At 34.8% G+C, this 18292-nt stretch overlaps 1 protein-coding gene across 1 annotated transcript; it reads right to left on the bottom strand.

Annotated features, from left to right (window-relative positions):
• Positions 1–2279: 2279 nt before the first annotated feature.
• LOC132107290 (uncharacterized) lies at positions 2280–8423 on the bottom strand. Its single transcript, XM_059513523.1, has 5 exons — positions 8227–8423; positions 3413–3724; positions 2864–3190; positions 2623–2730; positions 2280–2435 (listed from the first exon to the last, which is right to left on the bottom strand). The coding sequence occupies exons 1-5, from the start codon at positions 8273–8275 to the stop codon at positions 2353–2355; spliced, it is 879 nt and encodes a 292-aa protein (XP_059369506.1). The 5' UTR covers positions 8276–8423; the 3' UTR covers positions 2280–2352.
• Positions 8424–18292: the final 9869 nt, after the last annotated feature.

Below are 18292 nucleotides of genomic sequence, written 5' to 3'. Positions count from 1 at the left end.
ACAAACAAACAATAAAATGGGAAAAGAACGAAAGCGGCGCCAAAGGAAAGAACAAAATATAAGAAAACAATCCTTAATCTAAACCTAATCTAACCAAAGCAAAATGTAGAAAATAAACCGAAATCTTCAGTGCATCCGGCACCTTAACTAAACTGTCTAACAATAACAGAAATACAATGTGTGGCGCTCACTTCTTACCTAGTGTGTCTATACAATATGTACAGTGTATATCGCGATATACTGACCTGCGTTCTCTTCCCTCTGTACTACCAGCTGTTACTCAAGGTCTCATAGCGAACGAATAACTCTTAGTCTGATTAATGATTAGTGATTACGGAAAGCAATAAATGATTACATACTCGCACGGCACTGTATAGTGGGGGATGGGACGTTTTCAGAAACGCTGTGATTGGTGGATAGGATACTGTCACTGACAACAACATAACCAATCACAGTGTGGCAGACGCTTCATAGCGCCAACTGCAATGTTTAATTTTAAATAAATGTAGCCTACTGGCAGTCTGGCACTGGCACACGTGGGTGCTCATTTTCCGTGGGTGCTCGGTATTTTCCGTGGGTGCTCGAGCCCCGGAGCACCCACGGTATCGGCGCCTATGGTTGCGGGGTGTATCACCTGATTGTTCCGTGTGGGCGTTGCCGTTGATTACTGATCAGCGGCAGCTGCGGCTTATTACATCTTGCCTATATTAACGCCTTGTCTTTCGTCTCATGTTTGTCAGATCGTTTGTTTGGAGTCCTGGTGTTTGTTCGTGTCTCTCGTGTTGTTTCCTGCTCAGGCTTTCTTGTCGCTGTTTCCTGTTGCCTGTCTGTTCCTGTGGAATTATTCCGGATTTCCTCGTTCATCTCGTCAGCCTCCGTTACTTCACGGACTTCACTCACCACGGACACCATCGCCCATCAAGGTCCCTTTGTTGCCATCTCTCCTGCTGCTTTGTCTTGTCATTTATTGTACATCTGACTTATTCAGTGTTAAGCTCTATTAAAGGAGAATTTAACTTGCAATTGCATCCAGTCTTCTTTGCTGTGACACATAGTGTCAGTGCTCACATGTCTAAAAATAGAAACAGACAACACCGCTTCCTCAGTTGTTTAGTCCTTTAATGATTCATGATATGCTTTAAAGTAACTTAAAAAGTCATCCTAACAATTAATAGGTTTTCTTTTCAAATTAAGATTACAGAAACCTCAAAAGTGTACAGTGGTGTCAGTCCCTCTGCAGTACTCTGACGAAAAAGTTTATTCAAGTGTGCTATTAGTATAATTATTTTAAACTAAAATTTTTAGTTTAGTTTACTTTTTATGTACTTCTTCTAGAAATTGGCTTTTTGTACTCCTTAGAAATATACTTAAAATGACATTTAAGTATACTTATACTTACAAAAAATTGAAATATATTTGAGCTGTTTCTAGAATCCGTGCTTTCATTATTATATGGTAGAGCAAACTAGTACATATCTTCTGCACAGAATTTCCAAAAAAACAAAAGTGATGAAGAAAAAAGAAACACCAGATACTAGCACATAGAACATGATCATCTGACATGAAACATCAAAACTGTAACGTTATGGAATAAAATGTAGACTGATCAAGAGGTAATAATTACAGTCAAGCTTTGGGGTGTTGATTGAGTCCATCTACCTTTGATAATCGTTCTGAATCCAATTCATAATCTTTTTTTAAGCTTTTTGTTCAAAATGTTATTTTATTTTTTTTATTAAACACATTAAAGTGTTTATGAAAGAATGCATGAAGCTAGAATAAAATGTTTTTGTTTACAAGCAGATTTCTTTGTTCTTTCTTTGGATGTTTTGTATGTTCAGATATTCATATAACAAAATATGTACACATTAAAACCTAAATAGGGACATAGTAGTATACTTAAAGTATGATGTAAAGTTCACTTAAAGAAAACTTATGAGTATACTTGCAGTGTAAAACTACTAAACTAGTAGTTTACTGAGACTATACTTCAAAGTGTACTTTTAAAAGTGTACAAATACCTTTATACTGTATACTAGAAAGTGGGCCAATTTAGTCCCAAGGAGTATTGAAACAGTACACTTACAAGTTTACTACTAGAACAATGATATGTGTATACTTGCTACATAAAGTATACTTAAAATATACTTGGACTTTACTTAAGCAACTTAGTAAAATAAAGTTGAAGTTTACTACTTTTTCATAAGGGCACTCAGTTCTTTTAGCACTTAATGTTGACAGGAGCGTACTCTGTGAGCTCTACTGGGTCACTGTGTGTGTGTGAGCTGCTCTGGATGCTGTTTTAACATGGACTACAGCAGAATACATCACATCGTCCTGGAGAAAGTGTGTTCATTTACCTCTGCATCTCCATAATATAAATGCCAGTAATGCCAGTAGAAGCACTGAGAAAAACATTCTGACAATGAAAACAACTGTGGAGAAACAGAAACAGCTTGATAAATGCTTATTTCTTTCTCAAATGTTGTACAAATATGCATAAATCTCTCAATATGAGCTCATAAAAGCTCCATGAATGCATTTTTTTTATTAAATACAAACACTTGACAATGAGAGAAGACACTGAATTGTTGTATAATAAAAAGTATGCCTGTGACTTACTGTGAGTTATATGTTGTTGAGTTGGATTAAGTTGTGAAGTTGTAGAGTCTTGTGTTTGGTGTGAAGCTTGATTTGTCGTTAAAGTGATTGTGTTGACATGAGGTTTTTCTGTTCAGAAGCCAATAATAATACAAAACACTATAAGTCTGTAAGTTGACATCATTCTTCTTAATATTTAGATTCTTTGTGAAACTAAATAAATTGTAATGGTGATCTGACAGCAGAAATAAAAGAAACCTACCTTCAGGTTGTTGTACAGTAAGTCTGAAGCTGACTATTTGCTCAGATGAGACAGAACACTCATATTCCCCTTGGTCCTCTGTCCTCAGTGCTGATATGTGTAGAGAAAGATCTCCTGGAGTGTTTGGATTTAACAGTTTGACTCTGTTCTTGTAATTCTCAGTCTGTACATTTGGGTAGATTACTTTATAATTATTTTCAATTAAATAATTCCATTGCATCCGTTCAGGTTTAGCCAGTAGTTCAGCGCAGGAACAGGGCAGAACCACAGACTCTCCTGAATATCCAGTCACTGCTAATGTCTTTCCATGCTCAACCAAATCACACCCTGAAAGTATATTTGTAAAACATAATTAAATTTTACATTTTAATTAAAAAAAAATACACAAAAAAATGAACAAATAAAAACAAATTTCCTATAATGATTCCATGTAACATTTAATATAGTTGCAGCCAATAAAGTCCTGGATTATAGTAAGCAAAAGAGAAACTCAGTTGTCAATGTGTGTGAAATTTAAATATCTGTCACATGCTCCAAATTCACACTTACCTTTAACTTTTAATTCAACATATGTAATAATACTTTTTGATTCGGTTAAACAGTTATAGTAGCCCTGGTCATTCATTCTGAGGTCAGAAATGAGAAGAGACAGATTTGTTGGAGAATGTTCATTAAAGAGCTCATGTCTGCCGCTGTATTTCAAATCTTGAAATACTTGAATCCACTGATTTCCCCGCCCAAACTCCCAGGTGAATGTTGTGACTGTAGACTGAGGGTCAGCACAGGAGCAGGGCAGCACAACTGAACCACCAGTGTATCCTGTTATTATTATTGTCTGCTGCACATCTGAAACATTACAGCCTGCAAACAGAAGAGTTTATTCAGAGCATTCAAATGAGCTTTACAGAAACGTGTAATAAACGTACACTGGAAAAAAAACCATGTAAAATGTACTTAATTTTTCTTTTGCATGTTTTTGCACACATTTTTTAAGTAAAAGTTAAGTGTGGGATTTTTAAGTGTAAAATCTACTTAACTAAGTTATGTAAACTTAGGAAATAAGTAAATGCAATGTGGCCAATTAGAGATTGAGGAGTAATTTCTGCTTATTTCTTTGTTAAATTTGCAATACTCAAGTAAATTTCACACAGTCAATGTTGGCAAACTTTACTCAAACTATAAAGCGCTGAAACAAATCATGATATTAATGCATGTGGTTCATACAAACATATGAGTAGTAAGCAAGTAGACAACTTATGATCATTTTTAAGATAATATGTTCACCCAAAACAGTTATTACCCAAATAAACAAAGAGACCTCAATACTTGGTACACGATACACAATGACTGTAACAAACAGTGGATAGTCTTTGAGTATGAACAGACCATTTTGAGAAGAAAAAGAACTCCAGATGTCACAAAACTAAACCTATAACAACAAAAGTCTCTATAAAACAGTGAAAAATTTAACCTTATTAATTATAAATGCCCCAGTGCATGATGGGAACAACAGGATCATAACTTTGATATTTAAGCTACTTAAAGAATCCTTGTAAAGATAAACAATTCAAAGTAAAATATACTCAAGTTCAAACTTGAATTTCTACAAACTTAAATTGAGTACTAATATAGAATTTACTCCTTTTTAAAATTCTTGCCTGAACTAAATTATTTAATGTAGAATTTACATTTGTTTTTCTATAGTATTCACTTCACCACAAAATAATTTTTATGTATAATAGAATGCAACATTTTTATTGTCTGTATGCACGACTTTACAAAAGAGAAAGCTGTCTTCCTGATTTCATGAGATTTTCGATGTCATTGTCATTTCAATCAAAGAGCATTTTTGATTAAATGTTTTGAAATTGAAAAATTAAATCAAAGCTCTGCAGGCGTGAATGGTCGGTCCGGTCCGTGTACCTTCGTATAATTCGTTTTTTAATTTAATATTGAAATCTGAAAAATGAAAAAACTGCACATTTTTCTTTTTTTCATTTGTCCAAACAAAACGAAAAATCAAGACTTCGGCTTCGTTTTTTCGTTTTTACGTTCAGGGACAGAAAATGAATAAACAACTTGAATATTCGATCCCTACATGTGGGCGGTAATGAAACGCCCCCCTCCGCTGATTGGTCAACCAAACATTACAACATAATAATAGTCCTAAAAACATAATAGGAGTCCTACGGATTCTTAACGTGTTTATTTCTACTACATTTTATCTTTTTCTCTTCATCATTTTGGTCCTTTGGCACACGCCTGTTTTATTATAGTACCCACCTATCAAAATCTGTCTGGCAAAGCTGTGCGACTCACTGCAGCTCGGGGAGAATGTAGCCTATTGTAGCGAAGCGCAGATTAATGTCAACATGTAACGCTAGTCATAACTTTTGTTTTAGACAATATGCTGCACTTTAAACCATGGGGGAACTTAAATAAAATGACAGACATGAATATAAATTAGCACATATATTATTTTTCTATTTTGAGTTTTATTCATAGAGCACTTTATGCAATTTTCGGAAATCATAGGTTGTTTTCCCACTAGCATGGGACTAATGGTTCGTCAGAGTGCTTGTTCCAGTGATTGAATTTAGTGAAATGTAAATTCGACGTCATGATTTGAATATAAACTCATTTGAGTTATAAGAACATATCAAAACCCTGAAATAACACTTCGAACAATAAACCATAGATCAGTGTCAGAAATTAACTTTCCCATAAGGGGCCCCTGAATTTTTTTTTTTTTTTTTTTTTTTTTTTTTTTTACATTTTACCTTTTACCTTTTGCATGTCATATTTAATGTTAAATTTTTACATAAAAAACATTAGAATAATATGACAATAGGCTGTTACCAATAAAATCAGTATTCAGAGATGATACTTGATGTATTTATTGTATTTATTGTATGATAGATGTATTTACAGTTTAATGCTGATCAGACAGCTGCACGTGCATTTACATAGCAATTACAAATTTATAATGATTTAAGATTAATGTTTTATACAACATTTTTAACACAGAAATATGAAAAAAAAACAATGAATGAAATGAAAATGAATTATGAAAGTAATATCACCACTAGGTGGCGGTATTTCATTGTGTTAATAAAGAAGCCTTTTATTCAATCTATTCGTTCAAAATGCTTCATTAATTGATTCAGAAATAAAATCTGTCTCAGATAAAATCAAGTTGCTGTCTATGATAATTGGTCAGTGAATTGTTGTCTATAATAATGGATCTTTCAAAGACTGTGATTCTTTAAGGAACGATACAGCATTATTTGCTCCTACTGTGAGTCACACAGCTGTTCTGTGACGTGGGCAGCGAAAATAAAAAAATTCTATGCTATCAGTTAGATGGCCAGTACCCAATATGAATTAAATAAACTCAGCCTATTGTCTAAAACTACCTATGTTCACATAAATAAATAGTGGTCTGCGCTTGTCTAATACATTCTCCCCGCGCTGCAGTGCACAAAGTATACCTAAGTTGTGAGTGCAGGTGCGAAGTAAATTAATATTTACTTGATAAACTACATGTTTCACTGGCAGGTTACATAATTTATGCCTACACAAAAGAAAGCTTGTAGGGTTTGCCTTGGTACGGTTTGTGTCAAGCCATTCGTTAATCTGGGCTGCGTTTCTCGATAACGATCGATTTTAGCGCTGAAGACCGTTTTCTACGAGTCATTTTACGATCGTCCGTTATTGTTTCATGTGCGTTTCCCAAAAATGCACTTAACACAGTCGCACGTAGCCGTGCTTTAAGTGCTACTTAGGAGTCTCTATCCGTTTGTCAAGTGATGAAATGTCATCTTATAGAATGGCTCGAAATTGTAGTAGGCCTACACAATCTATATATAATTATATTATATTATATTATTATGGTATAGTGTATAATTCTACTTTACATAATAATAATAATATCAATAATAATAATAATAAATATAGAGAGAGAGAAACGTGATTTTCAGCTGTTTTTCTTGTTATTGACAGACCCCCCCCCCCCCCCCAAGCATATTTCCTGCATTACTTATTTTATTTTTTATTTTTTCAATCATTTAATTTAATGTATTTTTATTTTTTCCTGCACTTTTTAATAATTTAATAATAATAATAAAAAAAAAACATTGTAAGAAGAAAGATTTATGCGGTCACCTGCAGGGAAATCAGCAGATTAGAAATTAAACTTTATTCAAGTGCAATGTGATTATAAGGATTTGATTGTACTTTATTGTACATTTTTTACTCGTTTTTGCCGTTGTTTTAAATGAATTCATAAATGAAAAAATTTAAAAAGGCAGATACACATAATGTAGGAAATATACTTCAAAATTATACATTGATAATCTATAAATGACTTGCTGATTTGCACGAAAACCAGCAACCTATTGGACCCCAAAATAATGTCTCTCTCTCTCTCTCTCTCTCTCTCTCTAGGCTATATAATAATAATAATTATCTTATTCGTATAGTATAATCTTATTCGTATAATGCATATAATATAATAAAAATATAATATTGTATCCGCGTTGTCTGGAACACAGCATAAGGTAACCATTTGGGACAACAACCAATGGTTTCTGAAAATTTGCATAAAGTGCTTTATGAATAAAACTCAACATAGAAAAGTAATAAATAATAGATGTGCTAATTTCTATTCATATCTGTCATTTTATTTAAGTTCCCTCGTAGTTCAAAATGCAGCATATTGTCTAAAACAAAAGTTATAACTAGATGTTCACATAAACTGAAAGCGGTCTGCACTTCGCTACAAGAGGCGCACAGCTTTGCCCGACAGATTTTGATAGACGTGGATACTATAATAAAGCAGCCGTGTGCCAAAGGACCAAAAGGCTCTGCCTCTGTATGGTTTGTGTCAAGCTATTCTTTGATCTGGCTGTTTGATGAAGAGATAGAGATAAAATAAACACGTTAAGAATCCTTAGGGCTCCTATTATGTCTTTAGGACTATCATTATGTTGTAATGTTTGGTTGACCAATCAGCGGAGGGGGGCGTTTAATTACCGCCCACATGTAGGGATCGAATATTCAAGTTGTTTATTCATTTTCTGTCCCTGAACGTAAAACGAAAAAACGAAGCCGAAGTCTTAATTTTTCGTTTTGTTTGGACAAATGAAAAAAAGAAAAACGTGCAGTTTTTTCATTTTTCAGATTTCAATATTAAATTAAATTATACGGAGGTACACGGACCGTGAATAAACAGTTCTGTCTCAGAAAAAAACATACAAACTACAATTTCAATTCAATGCTTCATTTAAAGAAAAAAAGTTTTAATTTGAGATGTTTTTATTTTTACATTTTTAAATCTCAATCTGAAAAAAATCTGAACTCACCTGTACTGAAATGAATCATAAAGATGAAAAGATATAAGTGGACCCTCATGACTGGTTTTCATTCACTAGTGACCCGCTTCTATTTTATGTGGCAGTGGACACGGTCCACAGTCTTAATAGTTCGGTTCCTGTTAGCTCGTACTCTCAGAAAGTCTAACTTCCTGTTTCATTTCTTTGCATGATGTGTCTCTGTATGTTTTTCTGTTTGAGTATTATTTTTAGTTCACACACTGACAATGCTCTACCATTGTATTTCTTGTTTGTATTATTGTATGATTGCACACTATGCCTCATTTTTCCTGTACTTCCTTTTTCTGTTTTAACACTTAACATCACCCCACTTAAAACCCCAAAAAGCAGTAAACACCTTATTGTCAGCCTCGAGATGTTGTGTCATTATAGATCAGAGCTGCATCTGTGTGCTGTGTGTGATTGATAATCAGCGGGCTGCCAAATCAGTTACAAATATATACATCAAATATATACATATATGTTCATTTTGAAGGTAAAAAACAACAACTGGAGATGTGACAGAGATTAACAGCCAATAAACTTTAGTTATACTATAGCTAGTTAAACTTTAGTTATATATTTAGTCATGTTTAGTGTGTAAAAAAGCATAAAAGAGGCTATACACAAGAAAACAGAAGAAAACATTCAGTAGCTCTTGTGAATCCACTATCATTGTTACACTTTATTTGCGAAGTGTTGTTTCCACATAAAACCACAGTCACCCTCACACACAGAAATACACATAGATGCTTCCTTAGCACTCATAAATCTATTTATATTAGTCACGCACATGTCTACACAATAAACCAGCCCTATACAACTCCTTTTATTAGTGAATTAATTTTGTCTGTCTGTTACTCATTTTCATTAAACAAAATAATCGGAAGTAATTCTTGCACAGTCATTGTATTCCTTTTATATTGCACACTGGAAAAGCTTAGTCTGATTATATTTTAATATTAAGGATTTGTGTAAATATAGAATCCATGTGCTTTTTGAACATAATTATGAAAAAAACTTGATAATGTTATAAGACATTAAGACATTATAAGACTTTTAGCATAGTACTTTTGCTTCAAACAATTATCAAATGTTGCACAAAACATATATAGCTGTTTCATATATGTCACTTACAAATGCTTAATAACAGATTCAATATATTGTACATACAGAGGTTGGACAATGAAATAAAAAAAACCTGATTTTAGACTACAAGAATTTATTAGGATGGTGTAGAGCCTTCTTTTGCAGCCAATACATAATTAGTTCATCTTCGGAATGATAGCTACAAGTCCTGGACAGTGGCCAGAGGGATTTTAAGCCATCTCTCTTGCTGAACAGTGGACAGGTCATTAGTATTGATATTGGGCCTATAGGGAAGGCCATGATATTGAAGCTCAAACCATCACTGATCCACCCCCATGCTTCCTCTTGCATCAACAGTTAATTCTGTTGGATGTGGTCGTACTTCAGTGTGGTATGCTGACATCACCCTGGACACCGGGGCTCTCGATCAGGGGCGGGGGGGGGCATTAGGACGGCCCGGGATCTTGTGCAGCACCCCTGCTATCGATGCACCACAAAGACTTGCTGTTCTGGCCACAGATACACCAACAAGGTGCGGACAAATAATTTTTCCACTTCTGAATTCTTATATGTCTCTCATTATGTTGTGTGCTTTGCAATATTTTATGTACAGCTGTGCTATTGCAATCATTGAATATTAGCCACCAGGCTGTGCAAATATAGCCATGAAACCTCCAATAATTAATTTTCATGTTTCAGTTGTTAGCAATCAAGTGGCTTTTTTGTACATGTGTAATCTTAAAATGCAAAGGTCTGTGAATATGAATTCTGAGGTTTAAAATGAACAAATCCTGTTTTCAAGTTTGTTTATCATTGGAATTGACGTATTCAGGGAGCTCTATTGGGTCTTTGCATGAGCGGGTGTAGATGTGGTTTTAACAAAGACTACATCAGAACATTCCACTTCATCTTGGAGAAAGAGCAAAGGGATCGTTTACACATAAATTGCACACAGCATTGCATATAACCATATATATCATGACATTTCATCCAGCAATTTATGAAACATCAAGTCTCAACAGCAGCAAATACTGGCACTCAAAATGACAGAGATGTTTTTTCAAAAATTAAAGAGTTAAAATATTCTACTTAAGCTTAAATAAAACCAGCTTATAATTAATATTAATATGTCATATTTATTGAAACTTTTTAAAACTAAATTAGAAACAAGTAACAATCAATACAAATATTTGTACATACTGTACATTATTGTTTCTCCTCCATGCCCCCTCTTTCTGAAACACATTGTTTCAAAAGCTCATCAGTCTAAAAAAACGAAGTGTGCTCAGATTGGCCAGCTGTCCAGTGTATTGTGATTGGCTGAATGTTTTAAGCTTGTGACGGAAATGTTATGCCCCTCACCATACTGTGATGACATGTCCCGGTCAGAACAGGCGGCAACAGCAAGAATAAAAAGTAGTGATGGGATTTATGGCTCTTTGAGGGGATCCGGATCTTAGCGATCCGTTCCTCTCAAAGAGCCGTTCAAAAGAACGGCTCTTTTGGCTCTTTTTAAATATTTAGTCAGTTTTAAGAAGCCAGCTTGGGGGCATCTCAGTTTATCCTGGAAATAATTACTGGGAGGAAAAATGAGGTGAGATTTGTAGTCAAATAATTAAAACTCAGATATCACACACCAATATCTGAGTTTGAATTATTCTGAAATATTGATTATTACCTCGTTTGTCATGTGTGGACTATATTCCATAGGGTTGCACAAATCCCTCTGCTTAGACAGTGACATCACTATTTTGGGTTTACCTTTAGTACAAAGTGTGTGTGTGTGTGTGTAAAGCTACGTTGACTTATGTTATTCATACAATACCTACTCAAATAAACATCAAAAACAAAGCCGGCTGCAATGAATTACTGTGCAAAACAGCTTTTACTACAAACACTTTCACACAAGAACATTGTTATCACACAAGAACATTTTGATAGAAAACAAAAAATATTTAAAGTAGATAAAATTAGAATAAATAAAATGGAAATGTCTACATACTACATACTATTACTACTGTAAACTTTGCAAACAGGACATCAGCCCCTTCAAGTCAATGAACAATAACAAAGTGGGCTGCAATGAACATGCACAACTAATAACTAATATCATCACGCTATAAAGGGTTGGCCTGCGCTGGGTGCGCCCCTCCCCCTATAACTGTTCTGTCTCGCGGAGGAGCTCATTTGTGTGCATCTGTGTGAAACACGCATAGGAAAAAAGAACGACAGAAAGAACGGCTCCCCTCCAGCCGCGACTCGGCTCCCATCGTTCATGTTTATGAGCCGTTCAAAAGAATCGGTTCGTTCGCGAACGTCACAACTCTAATAAAAAGTATATGCCTTCTTGCATGAACATTTGTGTCACATACCTGGACTCATTTTGTGTGTTTTTGCCCCTGTGTTCCAGTTTCTGTCTTCCGTGTGTGGTTTGATTAGTTCCCAGGTGTGTCTATTCATTTCTCCATGTGTTCTATTTCCCAGTTAATTTAGTGATTCCATCCACCTGTGTTTCCCCATTATCCCTTGTATAAAAGCCTTGTCCTTTCAGTTCTGTTTTGTCGGGTCTACTTGTTATTTGTTACCAGTCACTTACCTGTGTCTTCCTCTTTGATCCATATTTGGATAATGCCTATGTTGGATATAATAAAGCCTTGTTTCGTTTATCCTTCGGTTCCGTGTTCCTTCCAGCAGCGTAAGCCGTGACAATTTGGGTGGCGTTATGCAAATCTTCCTACATAGTGATGTAGACGTGGGGGCGTGTTAAAACTAGGTGTTTTAGGAGGGCGTGGACAAGTCTTAATTTTAATAAAGAATAATTCTTTGGATTTGTACTTTAGTATGCACCAAGAGCTTGTAACACTCCAATAAGAAAGTTCAGGTTTAGCCAGTAGTTCAGCGCAGGATCAGGGCAAAACCACAGACTCTCCTGAATATCCAGTCACTGCTAATGTCTTTCTGTTCTCAACCAAATCACACTCTGAAAACATATTACAAAATATTTTCTAATATTTCAGATTAAACTGCAGTTAAGGTGCTATCCTAAAATAATGTCAGGATAAAAATCTAAAAGGCCGCAAATGGCATGCATTGTTGTAAGTACAAGAGAAAATCTAAAGTGGATGTGACATTTAAATATATCTGTCACATGCTCCAAATTTGCACTTACCTTTAACATTTAAGTGAACATGTGTTATACTATTTGATTTGGTTAAACAGTTATAGTAGCCCTGGTCATTCATTCTGAGGTCAGAAATGAGGAGAGACAGATTTGTTGGAGAATGTTCATTAAACAGGACACGTCTGCCGCTGTATTTCTCATCTTGAAATACTTGAATCCACTGATTTCCCCGTTCCAAAAACTCCAAAAAGCAATTGAACACTACTGCCATGCTGTATAGTGGCTATTGATATTTTTGTATTTGATACCATCATGAGCCACCAGATGTCACCAAAGTCACTAAGTTTTTTAGGTTTTGGCTGTCTGAACTTACTGGAATATATACAGGTGCTGGTCATATAATTAGAATATCATCAAAAAGTTCTTTTATTTCACTAATTTCATTCGAAAAGCGAAACTTGTATATTGTATTCATTCATTACACATAGACTGATATATTTCAAATGTTTATTTCTTTTCATTTTGATGGTTATAACTGACAACTAAGGAAAATCCCAAATTCAGTATCTCAGAAAATTAGAATATAACTTAAGACCAATACAAACAAAGGGATTTTAGAAATCTTGGCCAACTGAAAAGTATGAACATGAAAAATATGAGGATGTACAGCTCTCAATACTTAGTTGGGGCTCCTTTTGCCTGAATTACTGCAGCAATGCGGCGTGGCATGGAGTCGATCAGTCTTGGGTCTGTAATATCGCATCTCCTCTGCACAATACCCCATAGATTTTCTATGGGGTTAATGTTAGGCGAGTTTGCAGGCCAATTAAGAACAGGGATACCATGGTCCTTAAACCAGGTACTGGTAGCTTTGGCACTGTGTGCAGGTGCCAAGTCCTGCTGGAAAATGAAATCTGCATCTCCATAAAGTTGGTCAGCAGCAGGAAGCATGAAGTGCTCTAAAACTTCTTGGTATATGACTGTGTTGACCTTGGACCTCAGAAAACACAGTGGACCAACACCAGCACATGACATGGCACCGTCCATGTCTTCCTCTCTTCCTCCAGACTCCTGGACCCTGATTAAAGAACATAACTTTGAACCACTCAGCAGCAGTCCAGTCCTTTTTGAAGCGAGATGCTTCTGACGCTATCTGTTGTTCAAGAGTGGCTTGACACCAGGAATGCGACAGCTGAAACCCATGTCTTACATACGTCTGTGCGCACAATCCTCTCCAGGGTGCAGTTCTCCCTATTGCTTGTACCCTTTTTTCTACCACATATTTCCCTTCCCTTTGCCTCTCTATTAATGTGCTTGGACACAGAGCTCTGTGAACAGCCAGCCTCTTTTGCAATGAGCTTTTGTGTCTTGCCCTCCTTGAGCAAGGTGTCAATGGTTGCCTTTTGGACAACTGTCAAGTCAGCAGTCTTCCCCATGATTGTGTCCCACATGGAAAAAACCTATATAAACATATATGTTTCAATATAGGTTTTGATATAGGTTTTTTAATATACGTGACATATAAAATTGGCCATTTTCCTATATGTACATATATGCACACATATATATGCACACATATATTTACACATATATGTACACACACACATATATATGCACACATATATTTACACATATATGTACACACACACATATATATATATATATATACACATATATATTTAAACATATGTACACATATACCTATATAGGTACATATATGCACGTATATATGCACCTATATGTTCACCTATAATAGTAAAATTAAAATCCATAGCTTATAGGCAACATCAATGAAAGTCCAAAATGTAGAAATGTACATTATGTATTTACAAGAACAATCAAATAGTACAAGAACAAAAATAAGACAAAAAACTGAACAGAAAAAAAAAATATCTTTATTATTCTTTGAAGGTCTGTCATGACGCGCCTCATCATCCTCCTCCTCTTCCTTCCTGCACTAGGCTATCCAGTGATGTTTGATAGGGTGTCCGAGATTTTTATTTTTTCGGCGCACAATTTTTTTAGAGGATAGGCATTTTCGTCCACACGGATCTGGTGTTTTGGAAGAGTAAAACCGATGTTTTGAAACCGGGTCCTAGAGTGGATATATTTGAAAACGCCGCCTTTGCGTTTCGTCCGGACTGCGAATCCGTACATTTTCTGAAAATATGGCGTCATCAGCCCACGTCTCGCCCCTAGTCAAACACCACTACATCACGTAACAGCAACAAAAACATGAACAAACACTGAACGATTGTATTTTTAACTAACATTAACATGGATTAATACATGTATTGTTCCATGTTCGTTTGTGTACCACGTGCGAGGTTTATGAGCAGAGTCCATGTCTTCTTCTCCGTTTTAAGTGGATCTCTGTGGCAGAATTACAGCGCCACATGCTGGTCTGACATGTATACTACATCAGTTTCGTGTGGACGCGGATATTTCTTGAGACGAGGGAAAAAAAGATCGGGGGTCCGTCTCCGTGTGGACGGGGCCGAAGAAGTAACAGGTAGGCTACTTACGGTTATGGATAGAAATGTAGCGGAGTAAAGAGTACAATATTTTCCTCTCAAATGTACTTGAGTAAAGTCATGAGTACTCCCCAAAAATGATACTTGAGTAAAGTACAGATCCCTTAAAATTGTACTTAAGTACTGTACTCAAGTAAATGTACTCCGTTACTGTCTGGCTCTGTATATCATGTTAATATATTGCCATAGTTAAATTCCATAACATGCCAATTACATGTGATACCAATTTCACGTGTTCACACATACATAAGTTCTTGCATAATTTTTTTCGTTAATTCTTAGTTTTTGCCTTGACAATAGAAAATATGAGCTAGGCATCATGTATGACAGTCAAAAATGAGATATGAGCTACAAAATGACCAGATCCTGCCATTAGCTATATAGAAGACATATCTTGCATGTACAGTATAGGGCTTATATGTGGATATGAAGAACAATACAGGAGACCTATATTTCCTGTACATGCACATATATGGACCTCAATTTTGCCTATATGTGGCATATATACGCATATATGCAGCATATATGCAGTGTATATACCCATATCATCATATTATCATATATGTGCATATACACTGCATATACACTGTAAAAAATTTAAATTAAGGCAACCAGCTTCAGCAGATTTTTGAGTTTGCTCAACTTAAAGGTCAATTAGTTGTACAAACTTTTGTGCATGTTTAATCAACATAATATATTAAGTTAAGTGAACTTTTAGTTAAACTTTCAATTTTGTGTTTAGTTGACTAGAAATTTTTAAATGATAAAAACTCCATAAGTTTACAAAACCTAAAAGTTGAAGTTGCTTTAAAAAAAAAAAAAAGTTGACAAAACTTAAGTTTAAGGCAACCAGCTTCCGAAGGTTTTTGAGCTATCAACATTTTTTTTTATTTTTTTTTGGTTTTTACAGTGCAGCTTCAGAACTTTAGGTTTTACTCAAGCAGTTTAAAGTTAAGCACAAAACTGTCAATCCAATATGAGTGAATTAATTTATTAAATGCTACTCAGTACAACATTGGTCCTCAAAAAAATCTTTAAATGGACAGAAATCACAATTTTTTTTATATCATCAATATTTTTTTTTTTTGTTTTTTTTGTAGAACAGCAAGTTTAAATCACAAACCAAATCAAGTCATTTAATAATGACTTTATTCAAGTCATTCAAATCAAGTAATTTAATAATGAATAAAATAAATTAATTACAATAGAAAGTTTTTTCAAGTTAAGAGCTTATTTGTCACATTTGTGTTGCAAAATTAAAAACTTCTACACAGTTAATTAAATTGGGAAAGCATCAAATAAAAACTATCACAAAATTCAAGTCCAAAACAATGTGCAAAAATAACAACGGGTCCAGTCAAAAATATATTTCATATCTGTCCTTCATATCTATCACAAGCAATATAAAATTAACTGCAATGGTGATAAAAGTGTGTGCATAGCAACAGAGTTTGTGGCTCACTGTCTTTTGGTTCTGCATATTGAATAATGATATTTGCTTTAAAGTCTGTAATGGAAAAGCTGCAATGTTTTTGACTTCTGTGACCACTGGATGATGAAATCAGATGTGTTTTAAAAACCACACTGGCTAAAAGGGCACCTTAAAGTTTCATGATTTTTTTTAAATGGCTCCTTATATGTTTGGAGTAATAGGGTGTTTTACAAATTTCCTTAAAGTCACACAATTCACCATTCAGTGTTAAGTGACTCTCACTTGAAGATAAGCACTTGTGTGATCTTAAAAGGTGAGACTTCAACCAGTGGTTTTAAAGGAGCAGATGCAATCTGTGTAGAGGCAGGGTAGTTGGCAGTATCTTCCCTGGTAGTGGCACAATTGGTCATGTTTCAAAAAGGACCTCCTGGGCAGGGTGTTCAAATCTGCATATCTTGCATTGCATCACCCTAATCAGAAAAAAAAAAAACAGCGGTAACGTTAGAACTAATTCTTTTGGCAACAACATTTTATTTTTTACCACCAGAGATACATTAATTCATTGCTGGAGAACAATATAAAATAACAACTTAAAGGGATAGTTCACCCAAAAATCATAATTATGTTATTAATAACTCACCCTCATGTCGTTCCAAAACCAGTAAGACCTCCGTTTATCTTCGGGACACAGTTTAAGATATTTTAGATTTAGTCTGAGAGCTCTCAGTCCCTCCTTTGAAACTGTGTGTACGGTCTACTGTCCATGTCCAGAAAGGTAAGAAAAACATCATCAAAGTAGTCCATGTGACATCAGAGGGTCAGTTAGAATATTTTGAAGCATCGAAAATACTTTAATATTTTTGGACCAAAATATTTTTGGTCCAAAAATAGCAAAAACTACAACTTTATTCAGTATTGTCTTCTCTTCCGTGTCTGTTGTGAGAGAGTTCAAAACAAAGCAGTTTTTGATATCCGGTTCGTGAACGAATCATTCGATGTAACCGGATCTTCTCGAACCAGTTCACCAAATCGCACTGAATAATTTTAACCCTTGTGGATTGTTCAAATTCACTACCCTTTTGGTATGTTCGGGATGAAAACATCCACTCAATTAAACTGCTGTAAAAATGTATCAGATTCATATTTATTTTAAATTTTTTTTGCATAAATCTGTTAATCAACTTCAGTCCTGATCAAAACTACAAATGTTTTTAAAAAAAATCCAAGATTTTAACTCTTTAATTGCCAAGTTCATAAATGATGTCACTTATTTGGGGGGAAAAAACACACAGAATGACTTATTTTCAATATAAAAGTAATTGTGGCTGATTTTCCCACCTAGTGATCAACTGTAAAAAATAACAAATGTTACCTCTTCCCAACAGGGAAAACCACCAACAATCAAGAATCTCACACACACACAAACACTATAATTTGCTGTTATACTCCATATATGCGCATATATCCACATATAGGTTCTTTCCATGATTGTGTAGCCTACAGAACTAGACTGAGAGACCATTTAAAAGCCTTTGCAGGTGTTTTGAGTTAATTAGCTGATAAGACTGTGGCAAAGGTAAATAAATAAATAAAAAATCACCAAAAAGTGCATAAAGTATTTTCTTTCCATAACATGTTTCTCTCTTTTCCTATTTAAACAGTGTATGTATTGAATTCTCACTGACTGATCATTACTATCAGTTTTCACTGCACCACATTTAAATTGGTGTATTCATTTTTAGTGACACTTGCACTATGACTGAAATGTAGATATTTGAGATTTTAGGTATATTTATGACCAACAGTCTCACAATTTTTTATACCACACTGTTTTGGAAATGTGAATATCGTTGGACTGCAATTTAAGCTAAATCTTTCACA

This window comes from Carassius carassius, chromosome 27 (genome assembly GCF_963082965.1).
Source record: "Carassius carassius chromosome 27, fCarCar2.1, whole genome shotgun sequence".
NCBI lineage: Eukaryota > Metazoa > Chordata > Actinopteri > Cypriniformes > Cyprinidae > Carassius > Carassius carassius.
Note: the sequence above shows the minus strand (reverse complement) of the source record. Positions and strands in the feature narration are given on the sequence as shown.